We start from the raw sequence: 20,205 nt of genomic DNA, 5'->3' as shown, positions 1-20,205 counted from the left end.
GAGTGATGCAAACTTAGTACGTACAAAACATGAACTAAGATTAAATAAGCCTGGCATAGTGTAAAGTAGACGATTACTTTAGAAAGCTTTATACATGAACTTCTTTTTTTCATATGAAGGAGATAGTCCATTACTGACGTGAAATCTAAAATAATTTAGAAAACTGAGAAATTGGCAGCTTTAAAAGCGAGTGCCAGACTACAACAAAGACAGTGATTAGTTACTTAAATTGATATAGAGCTGAGGAAAAGTTTGTACCATGCTAGTACTAGGGCCTAGTAAAGTGGATACAAACTGTGGTGAGCTTGAAGAGACTGAACTATGGTAAAATCTGGTGACATTTGGAAGCTAAATCCTTGCAAATTTAAAGATTTTCAAACATACGAGCCACCATAACAGGAACTTGGTACAAAGATAATTGCGGCACAGGGAATTGAGAAACTACAGCCAATGAGAATAACAATGGTTCTCCTGTGTATTAAGCCTGGTTACCACATCGATTGCAATACTCCGGCGGTAACTTGTGCAGCAAAACGCTTGCGACGCTAGGCTCGGCGCTATATGTTCACATAAAAGCTGCACCGCTAAACATAATCGCGTAATCAAATACAATGTTCACTCGCCATACCGTTTCTATAATGGTGACCTTCACCCGTACAGTGCATTTTGGGAAGGTTTTGCCTGTGGTCTTATGCAAAATTTGAACAGCGCTAAACTGTTGCGTTGCCACCGGCAACTACCGGCGGTCTTTGGCGGTACCTGGTGCATAGGTTCCAATTTCATCGCTAATAGCCTGCGGTGATTGCGCCGGTGCTTTGCGTTTATGGGAACCAGGCTTTAGAGAAACTAGCACTTTGGCAGTTTAGTTTGCAGTGAGAGGTTGGCAGATATGTCAATAAAGTATATAGATTAACAGAGTTTACAATACCAGCAACCTTTTATTTGACAAAAGGGGGTCAATGGGTGCTAGCTGTAGATTGTAAGTCTACCATGATGAGTGTCACAATTTTATAGCAGTCTTTTATTTCAAACTTGATCAGTGGCTTTACACAGATATGACTCTGAATTAAGCTGCGTTCACACCAGCAGATATTAAACCCATTCTCGGGCCAATTATTTCTGTCGACCGAGAATTACAGCATGTGGACAAATCAAGCGAGGCCAAGACCGAATTTGTCCAGAAAAACCTTTATAGGGCGATGGGCGATTCTAAGACATTTTTCAATTTGAATAGCCAACGAAATCGCTTTTACAGCAATTCACAGATTGTAATTTAAATTAAACGTCGTATTTGTATTCGTATTTGCAAATGTCTTCACATTTGTGCATGTTTTGTTATAGCTTCACTGCTACCCTAGGGCACTTATATTTCCCTAGTATTTAGTTTCGTGAATAGCATACAGAGTAAAATTTCTCTCCTACTTAATTTCGCAGCTGTGATGAGTGCGAAAATATAGTGATGTGAAAATAAATGCAGTGGAACAAACATAATTATATTCCTCAGGTTCAGCTCACTGGTAAGGAAACGATTTTCTATTTGGAACTAGTTTGTATTTGTAAACCGCATGTAGAAATGTGTAGGCAGGATCGACAATGCAATTTGATCACTTGCTTTATTTGTTTCTTGGACCATCAATGACGTCTACGTCTCTGTCGCTGTGACTGATGTGATACCAATATTAGATCTCAAGTAGTTATAACACACAGTGGCCTGATGTGGTACCAATATTAGATCTCAAGTATTTATAGCACGCAGTGGCCATGGCTCAGTTTCATTTTACTAGTGAGTTGAGAGGATTTCATGTTTATCGAGGGATGTTTTTCTGGACTCCTGACATAGAAGATTTCTTGACAGTATGTTATCAACAATATCAGAGGAGGAAAACAATTACTCATTGACGCGAAAATTACCTGCATTCCTAATATGACGATTTTATTGTGGATATCAATGAACAAAGCTATTTAATTTCGCATTTTCGCTCATTTGTTATGATTGTTTAGTTTTGCTCCTCAAACTTTCGCGAGAGGATGACTCCGCAAAAACACGAGAGTTAGATGACGCGAATACATAAGTGTCTTAGGGTATACTGTTTTAGCTTTAATTCATAGCGAAGCTGTGAGCGTTGAGAAAAGAATATGCTTAGATTTCAACCATCAGTGCCAACGCTGGTTACACTCTGGTATGTAGGGGTTGTCCTCTCGGCAAATATTTATCGACTATGTACACTGTAAACCGATGGCATATACAAAGCAACGCGGATGCTTCAGAAAAGACTGCAGCTGTCACAATTTTCCCATTATGTCGGCAAGCACCCACGACAGCCTGTGCAATGTGCACCATTTCAATGATAGTTATTTGCCGTTGCAGATTACTTGTTCTATGTTTTTTCATGACAGTTGCTGCGGGACTACTACTTTGTAGTTTTGGCAACCACACTGTATAATGAAAGCGCTATGCTGTGGATAATTCACTGGTGTAAACATGATTGGGTTCATGATAGTGCGAAAAATGTTATCATAGACAATCACCGATGTATTGTAAAATTACCGCCAACATACGGCAATATAGTGTGAACCACCTTTTCATCTCCTCAAGTTGGCATGCCAGAAAGTCCTTAACAATCGGAAAAGTTCCTGAATAATGACCCATCTCATGTTTCTCTTTAAATGGTTCATGTTCCATGAGCAAATAGAGTCTTAAAGGTCTTTTACTAGTTTATCTAGTTTCCTGAGTCAATGAACCTCATCAGCTTACCTGGTTAGAATTTGTCATGTCAATAGTGCTGTTATACTATTTCACTCATTTGCGCTAATTTCTATTATATATAGTAAAACGTTATTCCTCTATTACAGTTATAAGAAGAATGAAACCACGTTTGGTAAAATCTATCCTAAATAATTGTTTCCGCCAACCTTTTGCAATTTGCAAAAACATTCTCACCAAATAGGATTCATTTAAACAAAGGTAGTTTAGTTCATTTTATTTGAAAAAACTTTTTCCTGTCATTCATTTGAGTACAACATAAAAAGACCTGCTAACAAGCAATAAAAAAAGAGATAGTGACAAATCATATTCGGTACAATAGATCTCTTGTTCTTTACAATACATGTATCTATTTTTAAATTAGAGTTGCAATCAACATCAGAAATAACGCATCAGAATATTTGATCTTTTGATTATATTTCATAACAAGTATGTATCTTCAGCTGCATTGTAACAGCTACGGCATAACATGAATCATCATGCTTCTTGCGCACCAATCAATAAGCAAAGCTTGAATTCTTTTACTGACTGCTGATTGGCCATTCATAAACGCAATAAGAAGTGGCCTCCATAAAACCCTTTGTTACGACAACCAGCCTGCAGGTGATTGTCAACTGCACACGCAACTAGAAATCATGAGACGGATTAGCTATCTAGCTGTTTGGCTAACCTTAGCTGTTCTAAGCTATGGCGAAGAGCTAATCATCACTCCTATGCTATCTAGCCGTGGACCACCAGGTGGTGGAAAGCAAAATAAACCAGCAGATATGCTCACCATTGCCGAAGGAGCTCAACAAACACTGGACTTTAAATTTTTCGACTGTGAAGACAATGAGACAACCTTTAGAAATCTCCAGCTGACTATGACAAGTGGTAAGGCATAGTTGACACAATTTAATATTTGAAAAATATTACATACCGAAATCATTTTAATTGTTTTAGTTTTTAAGAAGAGTTGAAATTACGAAATTGTTCAACCAACACCAAATTGTTTACCAAAAATCTTATTAGTGATAAGCAATACTAAAGGTATTGGGAATAAACTAAGTTCTACTTTGCCATGAAATAAATTTTTCAATAGAGTTATTTCATAGAGTTATTTTTATAAGAACATTGTGAACATAGGTGCTGTAATCAATCTGCTATCAACTGCTAAAGTCTGCTTACATATAAGTCAGCAAAGACTTAAATCAACAATTATTTGTCAGCGGTTGTTTATGTCAGCAATAGTTTGTTTATAAATTATTTTATAGAGCTGACTGTAGAACTAAGCATATCATTTTCAATACAAATGAAGCATTTCATATAATGTACACATAGTTGTACACATGTTCATATAATGTACATTAGGCTCCCAATGTGAAACTTGTCCATGTGGCTCAGACTTTTGTGAAGCCAAGTTATTTCCAGCCTTCATAAAAATGTAATGTTTGTAGCGTGCGGTTGCTATGACCTTTCTAAAAGTCAACAAATAATATTGTTTAAAATCTAATCCATCATCTTTGAAGACAAATTTCTCAGTTTGTTGTAATGACCATATTGACCAACGCCACCTTGGATGAAAAGCTGTATTTCAAGTTAAATTGCTTCAATTTCAATTCCGAGAACAGTTTCGAAAAGCTGAGAAACTTCTCTATAACAGAGGGGTAAAACGATTTTGTGATCCAATTTCATTCCAATTGAAAATGATACAACCTTTCACATTATTTAGTCTGGGTCTTGACAATACTCTCAATAAGTCTGCGATTGCCATTTTTGTCTACTACATCTGGTGTCGTCTGATGTTAAACAGTAGCTACTTTGAATTAGTTTATGACACTGACACGCTGCTACGCCTTACTTCTGCGTACTGCAATGACACGCTGCATTCCATAATAGACAGATTAGCATACTGCCCAAATCAATGCTTATCATTGTCAGAGACATCTGTGAGTGTAGTAGACCTACTGGCATGCATATGTGTTCAACTTAGCAATAGTACACCAAGATACATATTTTAGGTGCAACAAAGGGCACTTTTGTTGGTTTAGTTTGTAAAAAGCAAAAAAGTATATACAACTACATAAACAATAGATTAAATTCAAATAAATTTAAATAAATTCAAATCAATAAATAGTTTAGAAAAAGGTAAAGATGGAAATTCATGACAGCAAAAACTGTAACAAAACAAAGCAACATTATTCAAGGTCACTCGAGCTATATTGCGGTCTGTGCTGGTATAGGCCTTACTGAAGCTTGCGTGTTCAAAGGTCTCATTCAACAACTTAATATAGTTTTTCAATAAAATTTTATTAAAAGTTCTATGAAATTTCATGTTCTTTGTTATGGAAAACACATTATAAGCTTAAAAATCAAAATGCAGGACATTTTTAAATTGGGAAATGCCTCAGATTTGAGAACATCTATCCTATATGAGGATGCGTTTATGGTATGAAAGCCATTGCTTTACAAGTTTTTTAGACTCCTTTTTTGCGGCGCCTAATTGGAATTTTTGTACAGACAACTTTTTAAGCAATGACAATTTGAGTATGGTTTGCTGTCATGTAGAGTCTTTTTGCTTGAAGAATTGTCTTATCTTTGCTTGATGCTTATCTTATATTTTTTGTGATCATTCCAAAAACTGACAAGAACTTTTAAGCGTAAATCTAGCTAATATCTGTACCTACTAAAATGCATAACATTTGATGTTGCTTCACAGTGTGAGCCTTTAAAATAACAATATTTAATTATCAATTTACATGTTTACATAAAACACAGTACATTCACACAAGATAAAATAGTTTTCTCGCTTCTGTTTTTGAGTCAATGAACGCATTATACAACAATATGAAAGTTTAACTCTTTCTTTGTTACCATTGTTACACAATAGGTCTTAGAGTCTGTATTACGACTCATCAACATGCATGTACCAGAATGGAATTTTCCATAGATTAGCCAATGAGAACCAGAATTTTTATGGGCTTGTTCAAACAAAGACATTCTGGCCTATTAACATGATGGAATACTTTTATATGTTCCTATGACAACTTTTGGAGTAAAGCACTGCTGAATCTCATAAAACTTCATCCGGCAAATTAGTGTAGTTTAGTAATGGCAACTAGTAATGCCATGCTCACACAATTGTGAATCGATGAAAAATGGACACAGCTCAAATTTGAAAATGTCATCAGAACTGAAATTTTATAAGCTTCTCAAAAATTATAGCATGTATCATAACAAATTGAGTCCTTTTATGAGAAATGGCACATTTAGTGAAAATTGGTAATTTGCTTGATTGTTGCTCAGGAATGCCTGCCTAAAAATGATTACATAACAGTCTAGCAGACCTGAAAGGGTTAAAGGTAATGAAGCCCTGAGAATACTGAACTGTAATGTATTTAAAATTTTAGTTCTTTTGTGAGGTCTGCCTTGATTACTGCGCACTGGTTTAGTCCCACATAGTATGTTACAGTTATTGCAGGTACGTATTATGTAACGGCGAGTGTATCGTCTTTGATCTAGTTGAATTATGGCATAATTCATATGCCAAAAGCATAATAAATATGCTATGATTACTGGATAATTGATTTAAATCTCACTTACCAAGTGACTGTTACTAGGGACTGTCACCATTACGTAACACCGTGCAAAATGTTTTTCTTTTTCATGCAGTGATCACACTTAATGTTTTAGGAATAGAGCGAAACCTACAGTTTCCAGAATTTATCGATGACGTTCCATGCAGTGACAACAATTCTCAGATGGCCAGTGGAACTAATGCTACCTTTACTGGCCAGCAAATTGGATTTGTAGTGATTGAGATAAAGAACAGTGAAAGCAACAAACACTATCTGCAATATTCTATTGGTGTAACTCGGCCTCCGCTGCAAGTTAAAGACCAGGTGATTAGATTATCTCTTTAAAACCGAACTTACACAAAGTTATAGTATATTTTATTAGAATGTATCCGTATTTTCCTATCATTTGTGATTGTTTTTGTTGTTTGAGATGATTTGACTGCCAGAATGTTTCAAGATTAAAACTGACAAAACTTTGTTGAGATTATAATGCTCAGATCAAGCAAAATGCGATTATGATGTCGATTGTTATAAAAAGACTAACAGAATAAAAATGCATAACACGGGAGATTTAACGAAATAGCTGATATCAACTATACCGAATAGTGACAATATTTCACAAATATTTTTCTTCTGAGCGTTTTAGCCGGGATAAAGTTTTTGTCAATTTTAATCTTGAAGCATCCTGGCAGTCAGATCACCTCGAACCTAAAAAAAAAATCGCAAGTGATAAGATCTTTTGATACTTTCTGGTCAACTATGCTATAGTTTTTCTGCAAGTACATTTTTAACCTTGTAAATACATTTTTGTTAAATCTGAAGTAGGCTACCGTTATTATAAAATAAAACACAGCCGGCTTGGTAAAACTAATCAGCGTAAATAAATATTGTTCAAGAAATATGCAGATATGATATATCAGGGAAGAGATGAGTTGTCATCCTTTGACCTGAACCAACATTGTAATGAATCTTCTGTAACCACGTCAATTAGATAGGTTGAGAGGAGGTACTGAGGTCTACACAGGATATCGATCATGAATTAAACTTTGTCTAGAACTCAGCATGAAATGCTTTGCTTTCTTTTGTTTGCTACTATGGAAACCACCTGAATTACTGGTTAGGCCTACCCATTTACCCTAAGTTATATTATGCTAAATTTAGGCATGCCATGATATGAAAACATTTTTGCATCTCTTGCCAATATCCAAGCACCCTTATTATTATCAACAGTACTATACATCATATGATATGATATTCTGAGAAGTCATCTCTGCTAGCAAAGTCATTGTAAAAATATGTATCATTGGGTAAACTGATTGTCACATTATCAGCATTTAAAATAAAAAAAACTGCAAGCTGTCAAAAATTTTTTTTTTACTGATAACTTATTTTTTAGACAAAATTGTTGAATAAACCTTTAAAGGGTTTATGCAGTAAATTTTATACTTTTCTGACAATTATTTTGTTAAATCTTTTAAACAAGATGGTTACTTTTGGTTTATTGATGCTTGGCTCGGCCTAAAGATAAACCACTGACTTAAACAAGAAGGTTAAATTGTCATTTGCGTAATATAATAAGGTAATTCTACAAAAACCTGTCTGATTGCCATTGGAAATATAAAGTTCACACGCTGTACAAAACTTGCATCCTGCTATCTGCAGTAAATATTTATAGCTTGTATCTACCTAATTTAGCATGGTTTGTTGACAATTTTAGCTAGCATTGAGCCCGATAATCTCTGCTGAGAGCTTTGTTTAGTGATATAGTTACACTACACCTGATAACACACTTCTGATATATGCTAACATCTGTTAATACTCATAGGTAATAATGCATGTGTTTACGCATTTTTATCTCGAGTTCAGCTGATAAGAGAAGATGACTGCTTAGCATCTACCTCAGCTCTTTAAACTTCCTTGCTTTGAAAAGGCTTTCTATATCGCAGTCTACAGATCCACTGTATTTTTACCACAGCAAATAATAAAAAGAGAATATGTGTGCAGACAACAAATAAGATATCTTTGCTTGAATGAAATTTTGGACGGTTCCACGGTTCTCAGAAAATATCCTTAAAAATGTTTCTACAGTTTTGCAACTTATTTTTTGATAAGTTAAATAATTTAATGAGACTTCTTGCACCTAAATTAAGTTAATAACAGCTTTTTCAGATAATACCTAAAAGTAAAACTTAAATAAAAATTTAATGAAATATCAACAAAGTGATTTTAGCAATAATGAAACAGTTAGTAGTTAAATTTTGCTTAGCTAAACTAAATTTCCTTTGCAGATATTTCTATATGGTGCAATAGTGCTTGTTACTCTTGGAACCTTCTCTTTTGGTCTGAAACTGGAACTGGATAAAATTAAAAAGTACCTAAAGAAGCCTATTGCTCCTTGTATTGGAATGGCCTGCCAATACCTCCTCATGCCACTGGTGAGTAGATTTGCTACGTTCACTGACAGCCCCACACATCAGTGGAAGCTAAACTACCAAAGAGAAGGGTTGATGAGAGTAATAACTGCTTAATAATCTCGATTTGTTGAAACTGTGAATGAATAATCTTTAAAGTTTACCATGCAATCTATGCATGACCCAGACCAAACTTATAAACACCTTGAGGCATAAAACCAAGATAATTTTGGAAGTTGTTTTCTTGCTTGAACCTACACCCGAGTGAACTCGGCTGAGTAGCTTCGGTTTGTTTTCCCGTGTACTTTCGGTTTGTTTTTCTGTGTAGTTTCAATTTTTTTCCGCAATTTAGTTTTAAGTAAGATTATGAATTTTTTGTCTCTATGTATGGCATATGATTTTAGAAAGATTGAAAAGTTTCAACTTACTGAACGATTATTTCTGACTAACTGAGAAAGGAAAATGGCTGCTGACAGAACACTAGTTTTCAATGACAATCTCATTGAGTTTCTTGGTAACAAAGGATAAGCAATAGATAAAGCTAGAAAACTTCCTCTTTTCAGCAACAAGAGCTTTGCACTAAAATATTTGTTTTTTCAGCTACAAGAGCTTTGCACTAAAATATTTGTTTTTATATTCATAACAAATATACTCACACTATCAGACTCGGTGTACTGCAATCATTATGTTTCTTTAGTTACTTAATAAACATCACATCTGAGAGAGTGTCAAAACAAACTACATGTATTTACATTATTTGATTTTGGTTTTTTCCAATGAGTTTGTGCAAGCTTGGAGCTTAAATATGATATCGAGAAGGAATTGAGCTATTTTAAGTGCTTCACAGTTGATGGAATGTCGTTAATATGATCTAGCATTGGGGACCAGCTTATATGTACAAGAATAGACCTCAAAGTGTTAAATGCCAAACGTTTAGCTACTCATGTTATCGAAAAAGATTGACAATGTACCAACTGAAAGTACTTGACCTTGGCTACTAATTATGAACACCTTACATAAAGTGGGTCACACTGTATTTTGATGTGAAAAAATAGATTTTTGCAGAATTACTTTTACAATGAATATTGCAAGCTAATAAACCCTTAGTTTGCTTTTCTCAATAAAACAACGTTATTCTTATTATTTATTTTGGTTGTAGAAAACTAGCTTTTTTGACTTCTATCAAAATAACCTATGCAACATAAATTCTTGTACGTAATTGAAAGAACATAATTGTGCAGAATTCTTATTTCTCACTTAGATTGAGCTGCTAATGGGTTAAAATAAATAATGAACTCTTTTTCCAACAATACATAGCTATGAATGGTTCAAATAACAACGCTAATACTAATGTTGTTAATGTAATAATTGAATTAAATTTTTGCCACTAGTATTTCAATTGTACTAGCGACAGGTAAAAGCCAAATCTACAGTGTCAAGTTCAAATGATGCATCCGTGTTCAAATTGTATTAACGGATTTTAGATAGGATATTCTATAGTGTCAGTCATGAGTGACATGCATCCGGCTTTGAAGTTTGGAATCTTCGCTTCAGCGGCTGCCCCTGGTGGTGGCTTCTCAAATACATGGATATTTGTTCTCAATGGAGACCTAGATCTGAGTATAGCTATGACATTCCTAAGTAGTTGTGCAGCTCTAGGTAAGTGAAGCATTTCTGTTTTTGCTCATGTACCGCCATATTACTGTTTGAATAAAGAACAACCAATAGTTTTAAAGCAGCATTCCATGTTTTGATTTTAATCAAACCTTTTTAAATAAAAAACATCCTTCTAAATTTTTCATTTAAAATTTTGTTTTGTTATCATGTTGTACTGTGTCTATATATGATTTTTCATGTAGAAACTCAAAATGACGAAAAACTTGGTTCAGTAAAGCCATTTTTAATCTGTTACAGGTTTTATGCCATTGTGGCTGTACACAATAGGAAAGGATATTTTGGGTGATACAGAAATAGTCATTCCTTTCAAAGATCTCGCACAGTCTCTGGCCCTTCTTATAGCACCCCTCATTATAGGAGTAGTCATAAAGCGCTTCCTTCCAAAAGTGACTGAGAAACTGCTTCTGGCTCAGAAACCTCTAATTGCATTCCTGCTCCTCTTCGCCCTTGTTACTGGTAAGTCTTGAAACTATAGAAATGCTTTGAAAGAATTAAATGTCTTTAAAGGTACGAAGGATATGACAAGGTCCTGCAATACGGAGGATGCCTTCAGGTTCCTAATACAGTTGCCTTGGGAGCGCACATGCATTGTCATGTTTTAAAAGACAATCTATTATAGATTAATGTTTGTGATAAGTGACCATCTCATCTTAAGGCCTGTTAAAACTATACTGCCGTACCTTTGCTCTGATGCCACAATACTTCGGTGATCATCGATGGTAAAGATGTTCACCCTATCACAGAGCCATCCGAGTTTGCATCAGTGATGAAGTGTCCTCATTTTTTTAAACTTTTTGCAAAGAAACCTCTTGGTTTTCACATGACTGAAATCAAATACTAGTCTTGCAGCAACTGTCATAAATGCAAATAATTAAATCAAACCATCAGCGATCGCGAATTACCATCGCCGAAGCGGTTCACATTTGAAAGACGGTCATCGATGCTTGGCAAAATATCGAGAATGTTTGATAGCTGCAAGCTTTCCCGACGTCTTAGCGTTGCTTCATCGATGCTATCGGTTTACGGTTCACACAATCGACGATAAACTTCAAAAAGAAAACTCGAACCTACGGTGACATAGTGTGAACCGGGCTTTACACATAGCCTTAATTTTAGAGTTATATTTGCACCACTTTCAGCAAAATGTTACCAATGAAATTTATCCATGACTTGATAAAAAGCCAATAAACTTCAACATAGATCATATGTGTAAACAATTTGTGGGCTGCTCACTGAAAGCATGAGAATATTAATGTGCTAGAAATATTGTGTTTTTGTGCATCTTGGAGCATTTGGTCTCTTGTGAAGTGTACAACTGTTTTACAAAACACCTTGTATGTGACAGTCACTGCGACATGTGATACTTAACGTCGGGCATAACGACTGTGAAATGGTTAAATCATGACCCTCACTACAAAAAGGCGCAACAATTTTGTCCCAGTTATGAAAATACATGTTTTATGCATAGATAGATGACTGCAGTTTCTAGAATTGATCGACTTTTTAGGTAAACGATTGTTTTTTGTAGCCTGTAAGCAACAAATATTTATTACAAGCTCTGACTATGGCTTAACCTCAAGGAGGCATCAATGTGAATATGCTTGACAATTGTTAATTGAACCTACTTATTATGATTATTTCATACTCTCCTGCTCCCTAAACCAATACAAAAATTACTCAGATTGCCCTACAACTGTGAAAAGTATGCAATTAAAGTCTGGACACCTCATGTAAAGGCAATCATGTACCCTCAAAGCGTAAGATATCTAGAGATACACTAAGATACCTAAAAGTACCCTAGTTGCAGTTGTAAACAAGCAACAGATTTATCAAAACTCGGAGTGACTAGAAGTTGGTCCATCTGTCTCTCAGATACAAACCATATGCTGGTAAACAGTGTATCACAATATGTTGGAGTTGTCCTCTTTGTGATTATGTGTAAACTATGCATTACAGAGGCAATGCCGATATGTTGGCCAACATTGCAGCTGTCTAACTTGCCCTATATTTCATCATGCATCCGTGACAGTTTGCGTAATGTTCACTACTTTGAAGATGGTAATTAGCTGTCTCTGACTGCTTAATCTATATGTTTCTGCATTATTGTTGATGCGTGCGACTAATATTTTTACTGTTTCAGCGACTTCATTTTATAATGCGAATGCTATATTGCAAACCATTTGCTGATGTAAATGCAAATGGATTTATGATAATGTCAACACTATATTTCACAGACAACTTCTAATGTAGTGTAGAGTTATATCCGATATACTGGAATCCGTATCAGTTATTAATTCTTTTCTCCAGTAGTCCATAGCAACTCCCATATCCTTTTCTCACAAATAACTCACTTGATTAATGTTCGGAGTTTGGAGCAATGTTCTCTTCAAGTCAACCAAGCTCCTGTGATTAACCACAAACCTTTGAGTTAGCTTTCTCCAAACAATGAAGTCTTTCAATTGTTATTTTTGCTTTAGCAAACTGCACGAGACTTATTAGTGGTAGAGATTCAGAATTGAGATTCAATATATATTATAGGCATTTGGGCAAACTTGTATGCATTCCGCATGGTTCTCACAGACTACAGGCTTGCATTATGCGCATTTCTGCAACAGGTTGCAGGTAAGTGCGCTAGGTTTCATGTGAATATTCATGCATCATTAGCCCAATGTAATCGTGCATGCAGATTTGATAGGAAGGCTGTAGCTGCTACAGCCTTCCTATTGAACTCGGTTTAAGTGACCAAATAGCAAATGGAAAGATAGCATCTTTAGAAACAAAAGCATTGCGTTGAGTTATTTTGTAGTCAAATTACGCTATCAATTTCATTTGCCCTGTCTAAAGGTTAAAAACAGATACATGCATCTAAAAACATCAACTATATTTTAAATAGAACTAAAGGTTAAAAGGTTAAAGGTTATAAATCTGCTAATCACCATATCTATGAAACATTTTTTAATTCCTGTTTTCATAAGATGAAAGTGTTTGAGTTTTTTTATATATCTTAGGTGTCTCCAATCTGACTTAAACTGCGTTAACACCAGCCAATTGGCAAACATAGTTTTTTGTGACCAATATCTGAAAGAGTTTAGATTTATCAGCCCAATCTTTTTTATTCACACCAGAACGAGCTTGGACTGAAGGTGGGCAATTTTGCCTTTTTTATTTGCTGGGTCAAATATCTTTAGCTGATATATTTTAGTGAGTCAAGATACACACTTAGGTGCCTGTCTGCTAGGAAGTTTCTCGCAGACATTCTTAGTAAGCTTATTAAATATTTTGCATTTTGCTAGTTAGTTTGCACTCCCTATAGTTAGTTGTTCATTGTTAGTTCATCACTAGCGATGAGCAACTAACTATCGGTAGGATGATATTTTGCTGACATGATATGCTGCAATTATCATGGCTTTGTTATAGTAGTTGTGCGTGAGCAATAATTCTGTTGATTTATTGATAGCAATAATTTATGATTTATTGATTTATTGATTTTCCATTGATGGCAACCCCTTCAGGGTTGCCATCAATGGAATTATTACTCACATCTAGTGCTATGACAAAACCGGACACAACCTTGAAAATTAATATGGCATTCACTTTAAATGAAAGTTTGTGATTTGCTGCGAAAGTGAGTTCATTGACTACTAAATATGAAAATTTGTCTAAAATTGTCTACTAATGGGGGCACAGCCCAATACAATTACTTTCTAATTAAAATTGGTCTCAGGCTAGGTTGCTCTTTTCACAAGATTTTTGGCCAGTTGGCCAACTTATCCAGTCAATGGGCATGACATTGGCTCAGGTGAATGCAGCTTTACACTCATCTGAAAACTTTTATATACAGAAAACTCTGAATAGGAAGTTGTGTGCTCTATTAAATGGTTGGTAGTGCAAACCAATAGGGAGTCTTGCTAAACATGGATAGAATCAAAGTTTTATCCTCATTACTTGTTTGATATTTTGATGTAAATAAGTTATTTACTAACAATTTTCACATCTTAACTTCCTTTAACATAATAATAATTATTATGTATTTCATGTTGGATTAGCAGCACTTCTTTGTGTGAATTGCACTTGCTAACTGATTTAATATGTTGCTCTTACCTACACAAAAACTGTGCAAGCTGTATAAAGCTACATGTGCATCACAGATAACAAATATAAAAAAGTTACAGATCACAATAATTCAGCATTTTAAATATTTTAGAGCAAAATTTGTCTAAAGCAACTCAAAGCCACCGTTGACATTTCATAATAAATTTTTAGCAGGTATTCTTTATTACATAGACACAACCAACTCTTAGCAACACTCTATATAGCTCACCAGAGTATTAATCCTTTCCTGCTATCATGGCAAGACAACTCATTCTCAGATATCTGATGCGTAAGAGCTTGTTCTTTTAGGGGGAGTGTTAGGCTTTCTCATAGCTTTGGCTTGTCAACAAGGCAAAACACTTGCTATTACCATCGGAGTAGAGACCGCTATACAAAACCTGAAGATCGTAACCATAATGCTCAGGACATCACTGCCTCAACCTTGGGCCGACATCAGGTTAGATAGGAGACCTTACTTATGGGATTTTATATCTTAGATACTTAAAAAATTAATGATTTTAAAGGAGAGTTTAGTTATAATCATCTGTTTGTCAAGCCTCTCAGTGGGTGACTGTAAAAGTTATTATATAAATTATAAAAATTTCTACTCTTTCTAAAAATGTTTTCTTAGGAATTTTACAATTGATTATTATCGATTTTTAAAATAGTATTTGACTGAATTTACTTATTTATATAAAATGAGTGTCATGCTTAGACACTCAATTTGTGTACAAGAACCATTTTTGGTAAAAATGAACAAAAAATAAGCTCTAAATGGAAGTTAGCTTCAATGCAATGAGTTATTATTTTTACTTTTATTTAGTAATTTACTAGACTTTAGTGTCAGGCATGTGAGTTTAACAAGAGATGGCACCTGATTTGTGAGAAACACAACAGATTTTTGGGTTAAACTTGTACATACGTTCTATTTCGTTTTAAAATATGCAACAAAGAAATCATAATGCTGCCAACTATATCTTAGCTGGCCAAAGCATCTTAATTAAAAACATGCAAACAGAACCTAGCACCACTTAAAATCCCTGTTTTCTATGAACATATTTTAACTTTTTGCAGCTCAGCGGTGCCCATCTCCATGATTGTATTTGCCTTTCCTACATTTATTATACTGCTTATTGGACGGCTTATATATACAAGATTTATAAAAAAGGAAGGAGATGACGACTCTGAACAATCACACAAAGCATCCATATCATCTTTGGAGGTTTGTTTACAAACATAGCAACTATTATAGCCAAAAACCGACCAACTGTTTTTATCTCTTGCCCATCTAGTAGGCTGTGAGAGATCATCAGATGCAATTACTAATGGTAAAATTATTCAGTATCAGTCCAAGAGCAGTTGAGTGGTGCTGTTGTTAGAGGGTCAGTCTAATGTGCTGAAAGTTGTGAGTTCAAATCTTTTGTAATGCGATATTTTTCCCAAATTTTAACCATGGCTTTTGAGTGAATGACAAACAAACAGGGCTTTAATTTTAGTAAAGATCGCTTTAAAAACACCGAGCAACTGCAGTCCCTAAAAATCAATTCTTCTGTCTACTACTAGCACCTACGTACTTCTGTCAGTAGTTACTCTGTAAGGTGGCAGATAATAGAAACCAGAGTTGAATTTAATGACATTGAAATGAAACTAATTTTGTTATAATAAATATTTTTTAAGTAAAATATAATTTTTTGTATATGGACTGTTTAAGCATTTTTTAAATTTAAATACAATTATTATGAATTTATATTATTTTATAGACTACATTAGTCATTTGCAGAAACATTTTCATAAAAAAAGTGCTAATAGTAAGGTGTATTATTTACATAAAATATTGTCTATTTTAACTTTTAATATTTCTAAAATAGAGCACTTACTACTGAAAAAAACTTGTTATGCTTTTGCCATAAAGATTGTTTGACATAATGCTAGAATTGCTAAGAGTTGAGCCAATTGTATGGGCAAGCCTGTGAAAGCAGTAATTTACAGCTCAAGATCGATCAATGAGCTACCTCCAAAGTATTTTTTTATAAAAAAAACTAAGATAAGTAAATAGCAGGTACATTTGCTTACGCAGATGTGATGACCAGATAATAAAGGATTAAATTAAACATTTTTTATTGTCTATTTTACTAAATAGGCTTCTTTGTCAGATCAGTGTGAAAGCCTAATTTTCCATGAAAACTTTTTGCATGAAGCTGATGAGATGTAATAACCTTTAACCTTTAACATACACCTAAAGGAGGTAACATGCTATGAATAGTCAATGCAAAAGAAAGGATCATGAATATAAATATTTTTAATTTTTATTTGAAATGATGTTCAAGTTAATTTTGCAAGAGTGCAAATACTATAGACATAAAATATATTAAAAAGTGATTTTATTGAACTTATGACTATGTGTGTTTTTAGCTTGAGGAAGGAGTGAGCAATCCAGCAGTTGTGGACAATGATGAGAAAGAGCCAGAAAAAGAGAAAGAAGAAAAATCTGTATAAGTTACGGAAACTAGAGTTTAAAGAAGAAATCATAGAGTAAACCTTGCGTTGCCAGACTATGTTTAATTTAGTACAGGTTTCTCGACATTATGTACATTTGAGCAAATCAGAGGGCTTAGAAATGTTTATTTTCTTTGACTAATGTAATTGCTTTTGTTTTAAATTACTTTTGGTAGTAAGTGTTACAACAGCAATACATGTTTTTCCTCCAGCTCCCCTCAACCTTTTTCACGTATATTATAATTTAAAAAGTAATCATCTAAGGCCCTTTGTATATAGATAGCTACGTATTTGCTGTTTTTGGTACACCTGATTTTTAACCATTGGTATTCAGAGTGAGAACATACATGTATTTTGAAATTATAGGCTACTTATACAAGTTATACATTACCTAGACTGTCATAAAAACTTGTGAAATTGTTCTCAGGACATTTATGCAGATGATAGCTCACTTTGTCTTTATGCAAAAATTATTATTGTTTTCATTTGAGGTACTTCTACTATTGTTTCCGTATCATGTGCATCCTTAACATAGCATCAATCATGTCCTTCTAAAAATGTGAAGTTGAGATGAAATGGTTTGTACAAGAATATACTCTAGTCTTTATATATTCTGAGTATATACAAATAGACATAAGAATTTTATGGCTAACACTTTATTTTAATATTCAATCATTTTTGTATTATTTATAATAATGTTTTTTATAATTATCCTGTTTTACTGATTTTGTCAACTTTAAAAATATATAACTAACAGATTCGGTGTTACTTTGGTATTAAATCTACAACCAATAGCCAAATTTGTGGCTAGCTTTAATAGTTTTTTAATTGACTTACATAAAACATAAAAAGTAGGTCACAAAAATCATTGCTAATAGTTGTTTTAAGGAAGGCAAAAATAGGAGTTGCTTTTCTTTTGTCTCAACCAAAATTCGCAACAACTAATAAATCTTGTTTAGCTTATTAAACCGCTTGGTATTTCACATCCCATAGACCGATTAAAGCTTTACATCACTAAAATGTTTATGGTTTACATATGAGAAATTATAGCTTGCTAGTTTTACCCCTTTTTTGATGTGAACTCGACACAAATATTCAAAGGAAAAATGGCTATAAAAAGTTCAGATAGCACAAAATAGAGATAATAACTAAGAAGATACTTGCATACATGTATTAAAAGACATCATTACTTTTATATCAAATTTAAAAATAAACTTGTTGGTTTACCTTCAATCTGTCTCCAAGATATTCTAATTGCGCCAAGAACACAAAAACTAGAGATTAAATAAACACAACCCAATGAATGTTTGTATTTAAAAGAAAACGTCCTGTGATAATCCAGCCATCTAAAACAATGGTTTTGAAAGTTTGTTTTAGAAATAATTTTTGTGTTTGTCTGGCTTGTTGCATCTAGTTTGGAATTGTCTGCTCATTTCCCATTTGCTTGCTGCTATTTTCCGTAATGTAATAATTTACTTGGTTCCACATTGCTTGCAAACTTGTTAGATTAAATGGTTGCTGCAAGTTCTACTTTGTATAAACACAACCTCACAAAGATTTTAAGTGGACACAGCACATTTCCCTCATGAGTCAGTTGGAATCAAGAAAATAATTAGTTCATTCTTGAAGTTGTCTTTTCTTGTGAAACAATTTTTTTGCATTATTCAGACATACACCTTTGTATGCAGTAGAACAACAATTATTTAAAATGCATAACGTTGTTTAAGAGCTATTTATCTTTAGTATTTTTTGCTTGTACGTTTGCCATTTAGAATTTCATTTAAAACATACCGACTGGCAATCAGTTTGCAAATCATGATGATGCAGCTAATAATAACCCTATCTGCTTCAAGTTAACAGAAAATCACTGATTTCCAATTGTATCATGAGCAACAGAACTGTTGCTTGCAGATGTATTGGTATACTTGCTCAAAGTTTCATAAGTTTGCTCGAGAAATGATGTAGCAATGAATACATTAATAGAAACAACATCAAACTTCATCCCGATGGAAGAAAAACATAAATACCAGAGATTGAATGCAAAACAACATTTCTAAGAATATAACAGGTTGTACAATGGTAGGTTGCTTATAATTTGAGAGTCACCTCAAGAATTTTGGCACAAGTTACAGAATCACGTGAGGCGTTAAAAAAGAAGTCGAGTGTTTCTAATTATTTCCAATTAGTGGTCACTGTGGTATTAGTTTGCACTTTACTCTGGCTAAATACCTGTTATTACTCAACTTAATTCCATGTGACTACCGATTCAATAAAGTTCTACTGCTTTTTTATGAAATATTCATCTTACCACATGACTTGCTTGTATTATTCACCTGATCTAGCCAGAAAGCAGCAGAAAAGAGTGGTTAAACTACCATTACTAAAACCATAACTTTTTGAAAGTTATTTGCTTGCATTTTTAAGCTATTAGAAAAAGTATGGACATACGGTTAAGGTTTTTGATACACAATTCTTCAACACAATGGCCTCAAATCTTAAAAGAGTTTTTCAAAAGGCAGTGGAATAACAGCTTTACTGAGGACCCTTGCTTGTTGCTTTGCAAATCATGACAATATGAAATGCTTTTGCGATGACTTCTTATCAGAGGTGCAACAATAATTACACAAGGTCAACCAGTCAAACCTATCACGAAAGAATTAAACTCATTAAAATATGGCTCTTTAGTCATTATTTTGAAATGCTCAGGTTGTGTTACGCATGAAACAGCCTGTACTTCATTCAAATACTTACCCAATGCTTACAAAAACTTTTACCAAAGTGTGGACTACTTAAATCATCTTTATAAAATCGTATGCAATGTATTGTTAAGGTCAAGCGCCTTACCTTAGCTGGCTACTGCAATCCACCCCTGTTTCAGGCAGAGAAAGAGTGTATGAGTTCAAGGTGAATAAGTTTGTATTTGACTGTAAGCGCCACAATCAATGTACAACAGAGGCATTCACAACTCCACTGGGAGCCTGGCCCATCTTGCCAAGTCACCCAATTTACTACCATATAAAATGAAGGTGGATATGTACAAAAACAAGTAAAACATAGCACACGGTCGAAACTGAATATAATAATAATATAAAAAGAAGTATAAGTATGATTAAACAATTATTGGCATCGCCGATTAAAAACGTACAGAGTAATAAGAAATAAGCATATACAACAGACAGGGGAGACGAATCACGATATTTAAAAGGAC

The 20,205-nt window shown here is 34.1% G+C and overlaps 1 protein-coding gene across 1 annotated transcript; it reads left to right on the top strand.

Moving 5' to 3' along the window:
- Positions 1-8,675: 8,675 nt before the first annotated feature.
- On the top strand, positions 8,676-17,760 carry LOC137400268 (P3 protein-like). The gene is made up of 7 exons (XM_068086597.1): positions 8,676-8,756; positions 10,217-10,391; positions 10,647-10,865; positions 12,948-13,031; positions 14,811-14,958; positions 15,576-15,723; positions 16,914-17,760. Exons 1-7 carry the CDS (start codon positions 8,727-8,729, stop codon positions 16,995-16,997), a joined length of 888 nt encoding a protein of 295 aa, XP_067942698.1. The 5' UTR covers positions 8,676-8,726; the 3' UTR covers positions 16,998-17,760.
- The last annotated feature ends 2,445 nt before the right edge of the window (positions 17,761-20,205 follow it).

Source organism: Watersipora subatra, chromosome 7, assembly GCF_963576615.1.
Source record: "Watersipora subatra chromosome 7, tzWatSuba1.1, whole genome shotgun sequence".
In the NCBI taxonomy this organism is placed as follows: domain Eukaryota; kingdom Metazoa; phylum Bryozoa; class Gymnolaemata; order Cheilostomatida; family Watersiporidae; genus Watersipora; species Watersipora subatra.
This window is presented reverse-complemented; position numbering and strand designations above follow the sequence as displayed.

Bases quoted from the DNA above. Each gene is read 5' to 3' on its own strand.
- LOC137400268 (XM_068086597.1), top strand. From the start codon at position 8,727: ATGGCCTGCCAATACCTCCTCATGCCACTG. The intron at 8,757-10,216 runs GTGAGTAGATTT...AACGGATTTTAG, and splicing joins AATACCTCCTCATGCCACTG to ATAGGATATTCTATAGTGTC. The intron at 13,032-14,810 runs GTAAGTGCGCTA...TTGTTCTTTTAG, and splicing joins ATTTCTGCAACAGGTTGCAG to GGGGAGTGTTAGGCTTTCTC.